At 33.4% G+C, this 17,780-nt stretch overlaps 1 protein-coding gene across 1 annotated transcript in view; it reads right to left on the reverse strand.

Annotated features, from left to right (window-relative positions):
* Positions 1 to 1,202: 1,202 nt before the first annotated feature.
* Positions 1,203 to 17,780, reverse strand: part of Arsk (arylsulfatase family member K) — a 42,746-nt gene continuing 26,168 nt past the window's right edge. The window contains exons 6-8 of the mRNA XM_027927726.2: positions 16,515 to 16,739; positions 4,603 to 4,827; positions 1,203 to 2,336 (exon numbers count right to left, since the gene is read on the reverse strand). Of these exons, the coding sequence (XP_027783527.2) occupies positions 2,047 to 2,336; positions 4,603 to 4,827; positions 16,515 to 16,739 (740 nt within the window). The 3' untranslated portion in view covers positions 1,203 to 2,046. The remainder of the gene's footprint in view (positions 2,337 to 4,602; positions 4,828 to 16,514; positions 16,740 to 17,780) is intronic.

Raw genomic sequence — 17,780 nt, forward strand, 5'->3', positions numbered from 1 at the left:
AAGAACCTATAGAGTGAAATTATATTAAGTGATTTCAGTGAATAAAACACTGAAAAGGGCAGAAATGCATGGACATTCTTCATCACTCCCCTCAACTGCAAATGTTGCACTTTTGCCCATCGTGACACCACCAATGATATTACTCAGTATTTAACCTGAAGAATTAAAGTCATCATACTACAGTGATACATGTATTCCCAAACTGTGGAACCAGAGTAGGTGCCCATCAGTGGATGAATGGATAAAGAAAATGTGGTATATATACACACAACTGAGTTTTATGCATCCAAAAAGGAAGCATGAAATGTTACTTGCAGGAAAATGAATGGAACTTGAAAACATTATGTTAAGCAAAATAAGCCAAACACAGAAAGCTGAGATGGTATATTTTCTCTCATATGTGGAAGCTAGAGAGCAAAAGGGAAAAGAAAAGTGGTAAGGGGAATCTCATGAAAATTGAAGTGAGATCTGTAAAGGAGAGGAAAGGGACCAGGGGGAGGAAGGAGAGGAGGGAAAGGGGAAATACCAGGTAATGATATTGGCCAAATTACATTGTTATGTTGTGGGCATATATGATTATGTAACAACAAATCCCGCCATTATATACAACTATAATGTACCAATAAAAATATGGGGAAAAAACAAGTAAAAAAAATCCTAATAGCAATATAATGCATAGTCACTCTTCCAATGTATAAAAGACATTTAAAGGGAAATATAGGCATACTGCTATATGGAATAATATACCTGAAATAATAATTACCTTTAATATTAGATCATAATAAATCAGTTTTTTCTTAAAAACAAACAAAAATCCCTCCAGAGAAACTTATCTATTTGAACAAAATTTAGAATACTGCTGAGGGTTATAAAAACAGACACGAACAAAGGGAAAATAAGACAGTATTCTTTATAATGATATAATAAATAGTTCATTTCTGTCTAGGGCTATAAATTTAATTACTTCACAAAAGACTAACAAGATTTTTCATTTTTACAATTAGACAGAAATTCTAAATTTATATGGAAAAATCAAGCAAGCAAGAATATTTAGGACAGTTTTGAAAAAAAGGAAAGGGTTGCAAAGGGACCAGATATTGGATACCAGATTAATAAATAGAAGAGTTCTTTGCAAAATAAAATGTTCAGAAAGGACATAAGTGTAAGTGGGATTTTGGTATATGATAAAATGGCATTTGAAATCAGCAGGGATAAGATAATTTATTCATTCCAGGGTAACATGTAATGAATAACATTTTAATCAATGAAACAAGTGATAATTTACTTAATAAAAGGTCCATTGGGTAGTCGTTAAAAAATGGTGGGGGCAACAACTAAAGTTAGTATGTAATATGTTAGATATGTAATACAAATCAGATGGGTCAGAGATTTAAATATTAAAAACACTAAACTCTAAACATGACATAAAATTTCAAAGATACAAAAGCAGATTCATAAATTTTAAAATTAATATTATTTTAATTGACAGATTATAATTGCATATACTTATAGGGTATAAAGATTCATAAAATTGGTTACATGAAAGTACAAATTTCTACATGTTAAGAAAACACTAGAAGAATCCTAATATTCTCATTAAATCTAAATGATCCCATCAAATACAAATAACTCAGACACTGTCAAATACATATTATTTTATGGTTTGCAAGTTAATAATAGTTATTAAAATATTTTATATTCTGTATTTAATCAGAGTAACAACTGTATAGTATAGTAGTTGCTGTCATCCTTTTGATATTTCCATTAAATCTTTAGTAGTCTGCAAGAATAGCCAGGCATGGTGGTACAGGCTTGTAATCCCAGTGGCAAGGGAAGTTGAGGCAGTAGTATCACAAATTCAAAACCAGCCTCAGCAACATAGCAATACCCTAAGCAACTTAGTCTTCTGAAAATACATAATTCTATAATCACTGTCATTTTAAGTTATAATACATTCTTTAAAAGTAAAAGTAATTACTAAATTGTTTCATTTAAAATACATATGAACATATTTATAAGTAGCTCTAGAACATTATTTTCTTATTTTTATTCAAATTGTGAAGCAATGTGGGTTTTAAGCCACTGATTAATGGCATTTTCATACTTCTCTGGATTTTTCAGCCACTCCTGATGCCACCTAAGGTTTGCTATAACATTTGAATAATTTTGTCCTATACTTTGTTTCCACATGATAAACTGTTCTTTATTATATCTGTGGACAGAAGCAGAAACTTTGGGGTAGTTTATAATGGAACGAAGCTTCTGATCTAAAGAATAAGTAATTTCTGGAAATTTTGCAGCAATGTTATTTAATTCATCTGGGTCCAAGGAAAGATCTGAAAGAAAAAAAAGTAAAACTGTCAAAATGGTTACCTATTAAAAGTTTTTCTAGAATGTCATTATAATAGATAATATATTAGATTTTATTTTCAGATCCTTTTAGTTAATAAAATGAAGGGCAGTATATAATCATGTGCTGCATAACACTCCACATATATGATAGTGGTCCTATAAAATTATATTGCCTAGTGGTATCTTAATCTTCTTTTTTGTATAAGTATGCTGTCTGATGTTAGCACACTGATGAAATAGCAGAATGACACATTTCCTAGAACATATTCCCATCATTAAGCAATATATACCAAAAATTAAACACTCCTGTAACATACCCAAATTATCTTCCTTCCTGCTATCCCATTTTTTTTTCTTATCTATTTTTAGATGCCAGAAACAGTAAGACCCTTATCATTAGTAAGTTGGTTTAAAATGAATTCTTCCTGTTTCTGATGCCTTTTCTCCTTTGACATGAAGAAGAAAACACCCTGTATTTATATTGTTTCATTTCAACATCCCTAAACTTTGCAGCTGTAAGATTTTTTATATAGACAAGACATATTCCTGCAATTTCATTCAATCTTAGTTTTATTTATATATTAGCATCTTATACTTGGATTTCTGAAAGTTAGATTCATAAATACTTCCATTTTATCTAAGAATCATGGAAATGAAAAATTTCTCTTAGTCACTACCAGTAAATAAAGATAAATGTTCAGATCCACAAGTACTTTTTATATATGATGTGGGAAGACAGGGGATATAAGATGCCAATCTGATTTTAAAAAAAAGATCTTATGACAACTTCAAAATAGTGAATGAACACTTTATGTTCAAAGAAAAACCACTATGAGAGCTATTTGAATGCATTAGGCAGGAGACCCCTGAACACACATATGACTTTGATAGGTGACTTCACATGACAACTCTTTAGGAAAGGGAGGTCTGTGAATAAACCCTAGAAAAGATAGGAAAGAATGGCTTCTCCACTGGTCCTTTAATAATCACATCTGAACTTTGCAGAACACAGTGTTAAAAAAAATTACAACAAATTTGGTTTAAAAATCTAATTGATGTTTACTTCATGATTCATGAGTTGGACAGCATTCCATCTAAAGAATTAGAAAAGGTGCTTCAATAAACTGAGCAGAGGGGTGAACTTTGTAAGCTGAAAAAGAAAGAAGGAAGGAGAAACAAGGAGCAAAAAAACATTGGTGGCTAAAAAGTTACTTTTCATATAGGTTTAAAGCAGAAGGAACTTCCTTATCATTTGGATACGGTAAAATGAGCCCTTTCTGATTGGTTTCTGTGAATCTCTTTTTAGGAATCTGGCCTGTTTTAAAAGTTCAGTTTGATTATGTGGAACTTAGCACTAGTGACTCCAGTGTGTTTTGGTTTGTGTTTTTGAATCTAATGCAGGAGTTCAGCCCAAACAATGGGTTCCCATAAATTTTATTTAACAATGACCAGTGAACAAGCAAGAGGCCATTATTTGTCATGATGAAAATTTAAGGACTTTTTGAAGCCAAGAATCCCCTGTTTTTAGAGTTAAGGCAGTTACTCAGGTTTGGCCAGTGAAGAATTATTTTGAGTTAATAATTTTGACATTTGTAAGTAGGAAGGAAACTTAGGCAGAAATAAATATTAATAATGGCTAAAATGGGACAGAGTATAAGTAAAATCCTAAATCTAAAAATGTTGTTTAAAAATTAATTCATAGACTAGGGAAGCTAGCAGCCATTTTTATAATGTGGCAGGAAAATGGCTTTTAGAATCAGACTGGGGTTGACCTTTCAGTTCTGCTGCTTCTTAGTTGTGAGATCTTATACAGGTGTCTGAACTTCTTTGACCCCCCTAGACTCCTCCTCTGTAAAATGAAGAGAATGGTACTATATTGTAGGGTTGGGATGCATGTTAAATAATATATGTAGAATGTCTAGTCCATAAGAGATAAGTGTTGATCCTTCAGAACAAGGTGGTGACTACTGATTGGGAAATGGAATAATGAGCATTAAAAGATCCCCGACTGGGGAAAGCGGTGGTTTCAATCATAAGATCCAGATTCAAAGACTTAGAGCACTTTCTCTAATATTCACATGCTGACTGGCAAGGAAGCTGCTCCTCCCTTGGGCAACCTCTGTAGCCTGTCTCATCAGGAGAAGCAGCAGATTTTCATTTATTTAACAATAATTGTTGAAGCTCTTGAGCAGTGCTATGTAGGTCAGCTCATGCATAAAATTACACTTAAAAACACATCAATTAATTTACCAAAGAGTTGAGGCAATACTGAAACACCATCAGAATAGGCTATGTACTTCCATTGGTTAGTTCGAAGCATATAGGTGGAAGCATTCACATTGCATCCGTGGTATTCACTCAGAATCCATGGAGGACGTAGGTTTTTGACTTTACGTTTATTCTTAGATGGTTCTGATGATAATGGCAACAAAGAGTATCCACTAAGGTTTTGAGGCAGAGGAATTCCAGCAATATCTTTGCAACAAAAATAATAAAATATTAAAACACAATGCATCCTTTCACTAGTTGAACATTCATAAATGACATAATTTACATTTTCCCCCATTAAAGATCACAGACTAGAGACTGTATATAGGTTTTGTAAATGGACTACCTAGATTCAGATGCTTGCTTACTGCTTTAGCCATGTGACCTTGTGTAAGTTATTAAATTCTCTGAACCCCAGTTTCTGTACTTGTAAAAGAAGGATAATAATAATACTTGTTGGACATCATTACCTTAACTACATGTATGAAGACACAAATGTTGTGACTCTACTTTGTGTACGACCAGAGATGTGAAAAACTGTGTTCTGTTATGTGTGATATGAATTGTAATGCATTGTCATAAATAACAAATTAAAATAAAAACAACCCCCCTCCAAAACAATAATACTTGTATCTTATAAGTTCATTTCAGATTTAAATAAGATAATTTATGAAAAATTCTGAGAATAATACCTGGTCAATAAGAGCCCTACCAAAATTATTTGATGATAAAGATTTTTTTTTTCACTCTTAAGGAACATCTTAAGGACTAGTATTTTGTAAAAACATTCCTTGTGGAATCCTGGATTATACTGATTTAGGGAAAAGTAAATTTTTACCTATCAAATATATACATATAGACCAATATGTATGAGAAATATCCAATTTAAAAAGAGTTTTTTTTTTTAATTGGTTTTAACATATGCCTTTTCCCTGTAGAAAATTAGTTAATGATTGCTGCATACTCAAGATAGTTTAAAAATGAGTCTACTTGCTCCACACCCCTTTCTGGTTTCAGTGGCTCAAGTTTCTATGTAAATTTAAATATTCCCTATGAAAAATAGCATTATATCTCTAATGTTAGAAACTAAACAAAATTGAGTAAGAAAATTATTTTAATGAGAATAAGGAAGCAAAGTCCTCTACGTTAGGTGCAGGGCAGGCTGAACGAATGTTAGCTGCAGGATTACCTGGACACTCAAACCCCCATCTGTCTGGTTCTTTATTGCCTGTTTGCCTCAAGTTAACCGCTCAAACCCCCCACTCAAGGCTGAATGTTTCACCCCCTGCTCAAGCCTGAACACTCTCCCACTCCCCACTCCCCACTCCCCCCTCAAGGCTGAACACTTAATCCCCCTTATGCCAACAAGGCAGCTTGCAAACCCACAGACCCTATTAGATTTAGGTAGCACAGCAGAAGGGCTATAAAAACCTTCTCCTGCTGGGCTCTCTCTCTCACTCTTCTCTTTCTCACTGCTGCAATAAAGATCTCTTGGTCGCTTTTAGTGTCTTGGTCACTTTCCTTTCACTCTATAAATCTTCTTCAGATACTTGCTTTACAAATGACCATTTAAAAATTTGTATCTTTCATTTCCCTTGAAAGAGGCATAATTTTAGTGATCTTCCACCAATCAATCACAATTAGGAATTTTTTTGATTCCTAAAGAAAGAGGAGAGAAGTATTTCAGAGATAACTGGTTAAAAACTATCAGGAGAGAAGACTTTAAAGAGGATGTAAATGAGAGAAAGGGACAGCCTAAGATGAAATTGAGCTCCAAGACAGTGTTCTGTTCACTGTAAGGAGAGGAAGTAAGTAGCAAGGAAGAAGGCTGTGTAAGGGTATCTGTGTGTCACCAACACTAGTGAGCTGCAGAAAAGAAGCCTTTGAGGATCATGGGAAGCAGGGGCCAACTGGCATATGCTCATGACTATGGGAAGTTCTTACATGTGGAATTTTTGAAAAGAATGTTGACCATACAGTGAAGATGGTAAGAAACCATGAGCAGAACATTCAATAATTATGGGATAAAATAAAAAGAACAAATTTAAGAATTATTGGGATAGAGGAAGGCATAGCGTTACAAACCAAAGGAATGAACAATCTATTTAATGAACTAATATCAGAAAATTTTCCAAACATGAAGAATGAATTGGAAAATCAAATACAAGAGGCTTACAGGACACCAAAAGTACAAAAACCACAACAGATCCACACCAAGGCACATTATAATGCAAATGCCTAGCATACAGAATAGGGAGAGAATTTTAAAAGCCACAAGAGAAAGGAATCAGATTACATATAGGGGAAAACCAATTAAGATATCTGCAGAGTTTTCAACCCAGACTCTGAAAACTAGAAGATACTGGAACAACATATACCAAGCTCTGAAAGGAAATAGATGCCAACCAAGAATCTTATATCCAGCAAAGTTAAGTTTTAGATTTGATGACAAAATAAGAACCTTCCATGATAAAGAAAAGTTAAAAGAAATTACAACTAGAAAGCCTGCACTATAGAACATCCTCGGCAAAATATTCCAGAAGGAGGAAATTAAAAATAACAATGAAAATCAGCAAAGGGAGGTATTAAACTAAAAGGAAAACCAATCAAATGAGAAACCAAGTCAAGTTAAATACCAAAAATAAACAAAAATTACTGGGAATACAAATCATGTCTCAATAATAACCCTGAATATTAATGGCCTCAACTCACCAATCAAAACACACAGACTGGCAGTTTGGATTACAAAAAGAAAAAAGACCCAACAATATGCTGACTGCAAGAGACTCATCTCATAGGAAAAGACATCCACAGGCTGACGATGAAGGTTGGGAAAAAAAATACCACTCACATGGACTGCAGAAACAAGCAGGGGTTTCCTTTCTCATATCAAATAAAATTGACTTCAAGCCAAAGTTAATCAAAAGGGATTAACTGCTTAAGGGAACCATACATCAACAAGACATAACAATTATAAATATATATGCCCCAAACAATAGAGCATGTACATTCATCAAGCAAACTCTTCTCAAGTTCAAGAGTCAAACAGACCACAACACAATAATTATGGGTGATCTGAACACAACTCTTTCACCACTGGATAGATCTCCCAAACAAAAGCTAAAAAAAAGAAACTATAAAACTCAATAATACAATCAATAACTTAGACTTAACAGACATATATAAAATATTTTATCTATCAACAAGTGAATTTACTTTCTTCTCAACAGCACATGGATCCTTCTCTAAAATAGAACATATATTATGTCACAAAGCAACTCCTTATCAAATACAAAAAAGTAGAGATACTACCCTGCATTCTATCAGATCAAAATGGAATAAAATTAGAAATCAATGATAAAATAAAAAACAGAAGCTACTCCAACACCTAGAGACTAAATAATATGTTACTGATTGAATAATGGGTTGTAAAAGACATCAAAGAGGAGATTAAAAAAATTTTAGAGGTAAATGAGAAACTGTTACAACATATTAAAATCTCTGGGACACTATGAAGGCAGTACTAAGAGGAAAGTTCATTGCATGGAGTTCATTCCTTAAAAGAAGAAAAAGTCAACAAATAAATGACCTAACATTACATCTCAAAGCCTTAGAAAAAGAAGAACAAATCTACACCAAAAGCAGGAGAAGACAGGAAATAATTAAAATCAGAACTGAAATCAATGAAATTGAAACAATTGAAAAAATTGACAAAACAAAAAGTTGGTTCTTTGAAAAGATAAATAAAATTGATAAACCCTTAGCCATGCTAATGAAAAGGAGAGAGAAAAATCAAATTACTAACAACCATGATGAAAAAGGAAATATCACAACAGACACTAAAGAAACACAGAAGATAATTATTTTGAAAATTTGTACTCCAATAAGATGGTAAATATCAAAGGCATTGACAAATTTCTAGAGTCATATGATTTGCCCATACTGAATCAGGATGATATACAAAAGTTAAACAGATCAATTTCAAGCAATGAAATAGAAGATGTCATCAGAAGCCTACCAAACAAGAAAAACCCAGTACCAGATGGATACACAGCTGAGTTCTACAAGACTTTCAAAGAACAACTAATACCAATACTTCCCAAATTATTTTATAAAACAGACAAAGAGAGAGGACTTCCAAACTCATTCTATGAGGCCAATATCACCCTGATTCCAAAACCAGGCAAAGATGCATCAAAGAAAGAAAACTTCAGACCAATATCTCCAATGAACACAGATGCAAAAATTCTCAATAAAATTCTGGCAAATTATATATAAAAACATATCAAAAAGATAGTGTACCATGATCAAGTGGAGTTCATCCCAGGGATGCAAGGTTTGTTCAACATATGGAAATCAGTAACGCTAATTTATCACATCAATAGACTTAGAATCATACGATCATTTCAATAGATGAAGAAAAAGCATTCTACAAAATACAGCACCCCTTCATGTTCAAAACACTAGAAAAACTAGGGATAACAAGAACATATCTCAACATTGCAAAAGTAACCTATGCTAAGCCCCAGACCAACATCATTCTCAATGGAGAAAAATTGAAAGCATTCCCTCTAAAAACTGGAACAAGACAAGGATGCCCTCTTTCACCACTTCTATTCAACATGGTTCTTCAGATTCTAGCCAGAGCAACTAGATAGAAATTAAAGGAATAAGAATAAGAAAAGAAGAACTCAAAACTATCACTATTTGATGACGATATGATTCTATACCTGGAGGATTCAAAAAATTCCACCAGAAAACTGAGAACTAATAAATGAATTCAGCAAAGCAGCAGGATATAAAATCAATATGCATAAATCCAAGGTATTTCTGTACATTAGTGACAAATCCTCTGAAAGAGAAACTAGGAAAACAACCCCATTTACAATAGCCTAAACAAAAAAAACAAAACAAAAAACAAAAACCAACCAACCAAACAAACAAACAAAAACTTGGGTATCAACTTAATGAAAGAGGTGAAAGACCTCTACAATGAAAACTACAGAACGCTAAAGAAAGAAATTTAAAAAGACCTTAGAAGATGGAAAGATCTCCCTTGTTCTTGGATAGGCAGAATTAATAACCATACTACCAAAAGCACTATACAGATTTAATGCAATTCCAATAAAAATCCCAGTGACATTCCTCATAAAAATAGAAAAAGCAATCATGAAATTCATCCAGAAAAATAAGAGACCCAGAATAGCCAAAGCAATCCTTAGCAAGAAGAATGAAGCAGGTGACATCACTATACAAGACCTTAAACTATACTATTGAGCAATAATAACAAAAACGGCATGGTATTGGCACTAAAAAAGACCTGTAGACCAATTCTACATAATAGAGGACACAGAGAAAAACCCACATAAATACAGTCATCTCATATTACACAAAGGAGCCAAAAAATATATTAGAGAAAAGATAGTCTCTTCAACAAATGGTGCTGGGAAAACTGGAAATCCATATGCAGCAAAATGAAATTAAGCCCCTATTTCTCACCATGCACAAAACTTAACTCAAAGTGGATCAAGGACCTAGGAATTTAACCAGAGATCCTGTGCTCAACAGAAAAAATGTAGGCCCAAATCTTCATTAGGTTGGATTAGGCCCCAACTTCCTTAATAATACTATATCAAAACATGTATAGCGCAAGAGATAAAATAAAAAATCAATAAATGAGATGGATTCAAAGTGAAACAATTAGTGAGATGAATAGAGATAGCTTACAGAATGGAAGCAAATTTTTACCCCACACACATCAGATAGAGCACTAATATCTAAGATACATAAAGAAATAAAAAATATTAACACCAAAAAAACCCAAACAACTCAATCAATAAATGGGCCAGGGAACTGAACACACACTTCTCAGAAGATGATATACAATCAATCAACAAATATATGAAAAAATGTTCAACATCTCTAGCAAGTAGAGAAATGCATATCAAAACTAAGATTTCATCTCACTCCAGTCAGAATGTCAGCTGTTAAGAATATAAACAACAGGGGCTCAGGTTGTGGATCAGTGGTAGCGTTTTTGCCCAGCATGTGAGTTACTGGGTTTGATTCTCAGCACCTCATATAAATAAATAAAATAAAGGTCTATCAACAACTAAAAGAAATATTAAAAAAAGAATACAAACAACAATAAGTGCTGGAGAGGACGTGGGAAAAAGGCATACTCATACATTGCTGGTGGGACTGTAAATTGGTGCAACCAATCTGGATTCCTTGGAAAACTTGGAATGGAACCACCATTTGACCCAGGTATTCCACTCCTCAGTTTATACCCAAAGGACTTAAAAATAGCATACTACAGTGACTCAGCCCATCAATGTTTATAGCAGCACAATTCACAATAGGTAAACTGTGGAACCAAACTAGATGCCCTTCAGTAGATAAATGGATTAAGAAAATGTGGTATAAATACACAATGGAAAATAACTAAGCATTAGAAGAGAATAAAATCATGGTATTTGCAAGTAAATGGATGGAGTTGGAGAATATTATGTTAAGTGAAGCAAGCCATCCCCTCAAATCAAATGCAGAATGTTTTCTCTGATATGTGGATGCTGATCCATAATGGGAATGGGTGGGGAGCATGGGAGGAATGGAGGAACTTTAGATAGGGCAAAGGGGAGGGAGAGAAAAGGAGGAGGAATGGGGGTAGGAAAGATGGTGGAATGAGATGGACATCATTACCTTAAGTACATGTATGAAGACACAAATGGTGTGACTCTGATTTGTGAAGAACCAGAGACATGAAAAATTGTGCTCTACATGTGTACTAGGAATTGAAATGTATTCTGCTGTCATGTATAACAAATTAGAATAAATAATTTTTTAATTTGTTTTAATTAGTTACACATGATAGTACAATGATCTTGACATATCACACATTTGAATCAGATGGGGAATAAATAAATTTAATAAAAAAATTCAGGGGGTTACAATTGTGGCTCAGTGGTAGAGTGCTTACCTAGCACTTGTGAGGCACTGAGTTTGATCCTCAACACCACATAAAAATAAATAAATATAATAAAGGTATTTTGTCCATTTACAACAAAAAAAATTCATAGGAAGTTAAGTTTAAAAGGGAAAATCAAAACAATTTTAATTTCAAAATGAGACTGTCTTTATTTCTGAGCTAAAGGATGCTAATATTAGGCATTCAAGAAGAAAATATTTTGGTGAGTAATTTTTAAAGAATAACTTCTGAAGTATGAACTTTAATACTATGAAGAATTCCTACTCATGAAAATGGCACATTTTTCTGCTAATATTAGTAAACATTACTATGAAACTATAAAGGACCTACAAGGATAAATAAACTAAGAATATGTTTTATGTGTTTTCTATTTTATCATAAAATATTCTATAGAAAAAGAACACTTAAAAATATCATATAAAATATTCTATCTATAATAGAAGTTTTTTAATTTTAAATAGAAGCACTGAAATTTCAACAGACTCTTGAAACTAAGGTAGGTGTATTAGAACAGAAATTCCAGTTGAGTTTTCCTATCCAGTTTCTTCCTTTTGAAGGTTTTTGAATCAGCATCTCTTATAAGAATCTTTTTAGGTACATAGAATGGAAGCGAAGAGGAAGGCTGGCTGGAAGCTTTAATTTGAGAAGTTCAATCCCATATTCTTCACATGTAAACATAATTGATAAAAATAATACAGGTACACTTAAACTAATAAAGAACTTAAATTTAGAATTCTAAGAATAGATTACTCATAACTATTTTAAGCTTCTAATGGATTAGAAGAATCACAAAATAAGATCTTTGTAGATACTATATCAAAACATGTATTAAGCAGAGGTAAGTAGAACATCCTATCTCACAGGTATGCTTTTAGAATCAATCACTACTTTTTAAAGTACTTTTAAATTCTTTCAACTCTGAAGAATTTTGCTTTAAAAGGTTGAATTAAACACCAGGTTAAATATAGGACCATCAGTATTATCTTTGCTTTGTTGACTATTATGGCTTTTAAACAAGGGAACAGACTCAGTGTATACCTGTAAATCCTGGTATAATTATTAATAATACTCTCTATTCTAAAAAGTATGCTGATCTGAACAGTAAATTAGATGGATACTCTATGCAACAAAAAAATCTGTTTATATAACTTGAAAGCCTATATTTTATTTTTAATAAAATATCACTTTTACATCATTTCATTTTTAAAATATAACCAACTATTTCCATTTTTTAAAACCTAATCCATTACTTCTAGACATTCACACTGTTTGATAATTCTTAATATTTTAATAAATATGCATGGAGATAAAATAGGTACATATATGAGTACATATATACCACCCATGTCTAGCCCAGGCAGTGGAATTTGGGTTTCTGCTGCGTGGAGTGAGCTGGCTGTTACATAAAGCTAAGAAAAGAAGGCAGCAAAAAACTACACTACACAGAAAGTAATTTCAGAAAGCGAGTATCAGAAAGCTCTTCCACCTTAGGGGTCAAGCTTCCACACTGGGAACAGAGAGAGCAGGAGAGCCCACGTTTGGTTTATTTATGTGGGGGAAACATCAAAGGTTTTTCCATAGAATTTTCTGCACCATTTAAGGTAGAAGGTGGGCTGTCCAGGCCCAATGGGTTATGCCAACTCTGGAGCTATGACAGGTAAGACTGAGGTCACATGCAGTGTGTAATCCATTAAGTGCGATGAGCCACAAAATGACTTGCAATGCCAAACCAAAATATCTTTGGCTCAAGGCCAGTGAAGATGCTAAAATAGCTCAGGGGTGGCTTCCCACATATAGGTTGTTTCTTAAAATGGAAATTCCTAGGTCAAAAGGTATGCATATTTCCAAGAAATGTGAAACATAATGCCACATTTGTCTCCAAACACTTTGTGCCATTTTATATTCCCAGCAACAGCATATGAGAAAGCCTATTTCTAATATAAGATTTTGCAATTTTTCTTAACCTCTGTAAACTCCATATGTGAAAGAAAAATGATATGTTCTTGTTTTAATAGTTTTATGACTACTGAATCTGAACCTAAAAATATCTTGTATATCTCTTATTGTGAACTGCCTATTTATATCTTTTGGTTAATTTAACAGGGAAGTTTTCTTTTTCTTGAACTTTATAGATGTCAAACCTTTATCATTTTACTTTTAAAAAGTAACACTGTTAACATTTTTTTCCTGGCTCCAACACAGGTTTTATGTTTTACCCCCTTGTACCTTTCTCTTTCCACCTTATCTCTAGGCATCCTCTTCTATTCCCTTTTCCCACCCCACCCCCCAAATAATATAAATGTAGCTTTTCCCCTTCTGATGACAAAAGAATATTTATTATGAAGCACATTTTAAATTGTGCTAAGCCTTGAAGACATTAATATAATTTCCAGTTTATATAGAACTGGAGTGGGACTTATTTTTGGCATCCTTTATTTTTTGTGGGTGTCTAATCACCATCTGATCTAAATGCTGCTAATAAAATATATTATTTTTTTCTGGGAAATGTAACTTAGAAGGACTCTATTACCAAGAATCTTATGAAAGAGAAAAATAAATAAAAATCGATATAAATCTTCAAATTTTAGAAAATTGTAATAGACAAGTTATAGAAAAAAACCCGATAATTGTAGAGAACCATTTCCAGGAGAGCAGGGATGGAAAGACAAAGGTGATTCTGGGAATGTTTTCTCTTAGCTAAAGAAATTTTTATTGTTAAGTATCATAAACTAGGCAGGTGCCCCCTCTAAAATTCCCCCATGCCAATCAGTATTTTCTTACATCATCTGTTAGATAAATATATTATGAAATAATTACAATGATGTATTTATCTAAATAATGTATCTAATGTTATTATCTAATAAATACATATGTCATCTACTAGTCTACAAATGACCCTTAACTTTTATGCTATATAAAATGACAAGTTAGCCAGGTGTGGTGGGTCATGCATGTAATCCCAGCAACTCAGGAGGCTGAGGCAGGAGTTTGAGGCCAGCCTCAGCAACTTAGTCTCTATGCAGCTTAGCAAGACCCTGTCTCAAAATAAAAAATAAAAAGGACTAGGGATGTGACTCAGTGGTTAAGTTCCTCTGGGTTCAGTACCCAGTTCCTTCCCCCACCAAAAAAAAAAGAAATGACAAGTAGTTATAATAGTAACTCAAGTACAAAATTTGCATTGTAAGCAAATATAAAACAATGTTTAAATGAAAGTTAAACCATGCATCTTAATCAACTAATATACATAAGGTGACATTCTGTAATTCTATGAAGGGAATAGGATTCACTTTGGACAGCTCCCCAAAGTTACTGGACTATTAAGCTGTCAGAGTTAAAAAAAAAAAAAAAAGCTGAATATCACTAGAAAGTATATCGAGGGACACACTGAAAAAGGGACACACTGAGAAAGGATCACCCCAGCTTTCTATAACCTTTTAGTAAACTTTTTATAGTTCTAGTCACTGTACCTCAAGGAAAGAGAACAAAGTTAAAAAGTCAAGCAAAATGATGACCCCAAAATGAATGAGAGTTCTACATAAAGAAAAATTAGGGGAGGAAAGTATAAAAAAAGGTCAATATCAGCATACATTTACAAGATTCAATAGATGATAAGATAGACACATAGAAACATACATAGATGGCTGGGGATGTAACTCAGTGATAAATGCTTCCCTAACGTGCACAAAACTCTGGGTTTGATCCCCAGCACCACAAATCACTTAATTATATATATGCTTAAAAAAACAAGTGAGGGAAATAGAGGTCTGGGAATTGATGGAGTGAGAAAGTGGCGAGTTATGGATAAGTGGGATGACTGCTTTGGGATAAAAGGAAACCAGTACATGATGACTAAGCAACTGAAGAGATTAAAGATTCAAGGAACTAGAAAGATATTCAAACATACAACAAATGATATGAAATAAAGAGAAAAAGAAAGGGCACTGAGTTAAATTAACTCTAAAGAATCTTATTTAAGTAAAGGGAAAGACTGTACTAGAAGGAAAAAGATAAAATGAACTTTTATTTCTTTGAGTTTTATTTATTATTATTTTTTTTGTAGTTGTAGATGGATAGCATGCCTTTATTTTATTTAGTTTTATGTGGTTCTAAGGATCAAACCCAGTGCATCACACATGCTAGGCAAGCAAGCGCTCTGCCACTAAGCTACAGTGCCAGGCCCTATTTCTTTGATTTTTAAGATGGATGTTTCTTCTATATTTTAACATTTCTCAAATTAGAGAAATGTGTTGTCTTTTTGTCTTACCAAAATTTATGAATTGATGGTACTTTTGCAATTGATGGATTCCAAAAATCCAAAGTCAGTTTTTAAATGTTAATGAATTAAAATTACTTTGTTAAATTAGAGTTTTACATAATTTTCTTTGAATTTGATGATGTCATTATTCTAGTATCTTCAAGGAAAACTGCTAATTATCTCACTCCAGATATTGTTATTCTAGACCTATGGCTATGCCTATAGATGTTAAGAAGCTATTAAAGAAAATAGTACAAAACTATCTAAAGGGTTTGGGAGAGAGATGTTTACAGTATCGGATTAAAAGACTTTTATAACATTGAAAAAAGGCAATGTTTCAAAGTGGAAAATGCTCATATTTAGGGATGTGAGAGAGAATCAAATGATGTACAAGCCATCTGTAAAGACCTGAACCTGAATATATATTTATTACTTTAGAGTCATATCCTGATTGTTAATCTTTTGGAAAAGACTAAAGTGAGTGATGGCCACAGGAAATGGAGGAATATTATCCTCATTTTTTCAGAGTATGAATTTGACTCATAGTTAAATGAGTTGCTCAAGGTTAAAAATAAGTTAGTGGAACCTCTAACTACTTGGTCTATTTATTCTCCAACATTAATACAGTTAAACATTGAACACACTACTTACCAAGCATAGTAGGGTAAATATCCACCAGAGAAACTACATTTGATACTTGTTGGTTGGCCTTAATTCCTGGTCCCATTATCAACAGTGGAACATGGGCACTAGCTTCATACATACTCATTTTATAAAACTGTCGATGTTCCATGGCCAGCTCTCCATGGTCTGAAGTGTATATGACAATAGTTTTCTGAAGAAGATCTAATTGGTGAAGAGTTAAAATAATTTCACCTACAATAAAATTAAGATTAAATTTAGTAATTAGCTTTTAGTTCATGTTGTATTCTATCACACTGCATGTATAACCACTCTACCCTATTAAAGCTTCTATCAAAGGATACTTCTTAATATCTCAATATTATCCAAAGTTTCATGTGCTTGATCCTCAGTTGACAGACTACAGAAGAAAAGAAAAAATATATCCATAGGAAATCTCCCTCAAAACTATTTTATCTGGAGATCATGCGGGCCTGCTCTCTATGTTTCTGTCAGAGAATTGGGGGTAGAAGTCTTCCCCTTAGTGCCTCAAATAAGAAAAGTAAGGTAAGTCTGGACATTGGCACTGTACATGTCTCAGATGACACAGAGATTGGTATTGCCACTGACCCACAGCCTCTAGACAGTAGAAAGGGATAAGAGCAATTAGAACTCCTCTCCTCTGTTATTTTTTTCTCCTAAACCTCTGAGCAACATCAGTTCATGCTCAGGAAGTTGGGAGGTTATGGAAATGTGACCTTTGAAGAAGGCAGTACAGATGGTATATGAGAATGATTTAGCATATTCTTAGATAGGGAATAGCTAGATGGATAGTAAAACTGTGACCAGTCCCATCTCTTAACATCCTCAATATAATTTAAGAGAATCACAATAAGGCACAGTCCAGATAGAAAAGTCATCTTTGTTTTGGCAGTTCGTGAATCTGGGTCTATATAATTTAAAAACCCCATAGATTTTGAGATTCAGTCAGAAATGAGACTTACTGTTCTGTGGAGTTATTCATGGAGACCCTCATCTGTCAACTGGGCAACCGGAATTGCTTCCTAGTTGGTCTTCTTGTATTCACTCCTCTTTCCCCTCTAGTATCCCTTTTCTGGTGGCTATTTTTCTAAAACACCTAATCATCTAATCATGTTATATCCCCACTTAAAATTTTTTCACAGCTTTCTACTGTCTATCCTTTCTGTGATGCACAAGGCCCCTGTCTACCCTCCAGCCTCAGCATCCTCAGCTACCTGCTGAAACTTTACTTTTCAATAACCCTAAATTACTTAG

This window comes from Marmota flaviventris, chromosome 5 (assembly GCF_047511675.1).
Source record: "Marmota flaviventris isolate mMarFla1 chromosome 5, mMarFla1.hap1, whole genome shotgun sequence".
In the NCBI taxonomy this organism is placed as follows: Eukaryota; Metazoa; Chordata; class Mammalia; order Rodentia; family Sciuridae; genus Marmota; species Marmota flaviventris.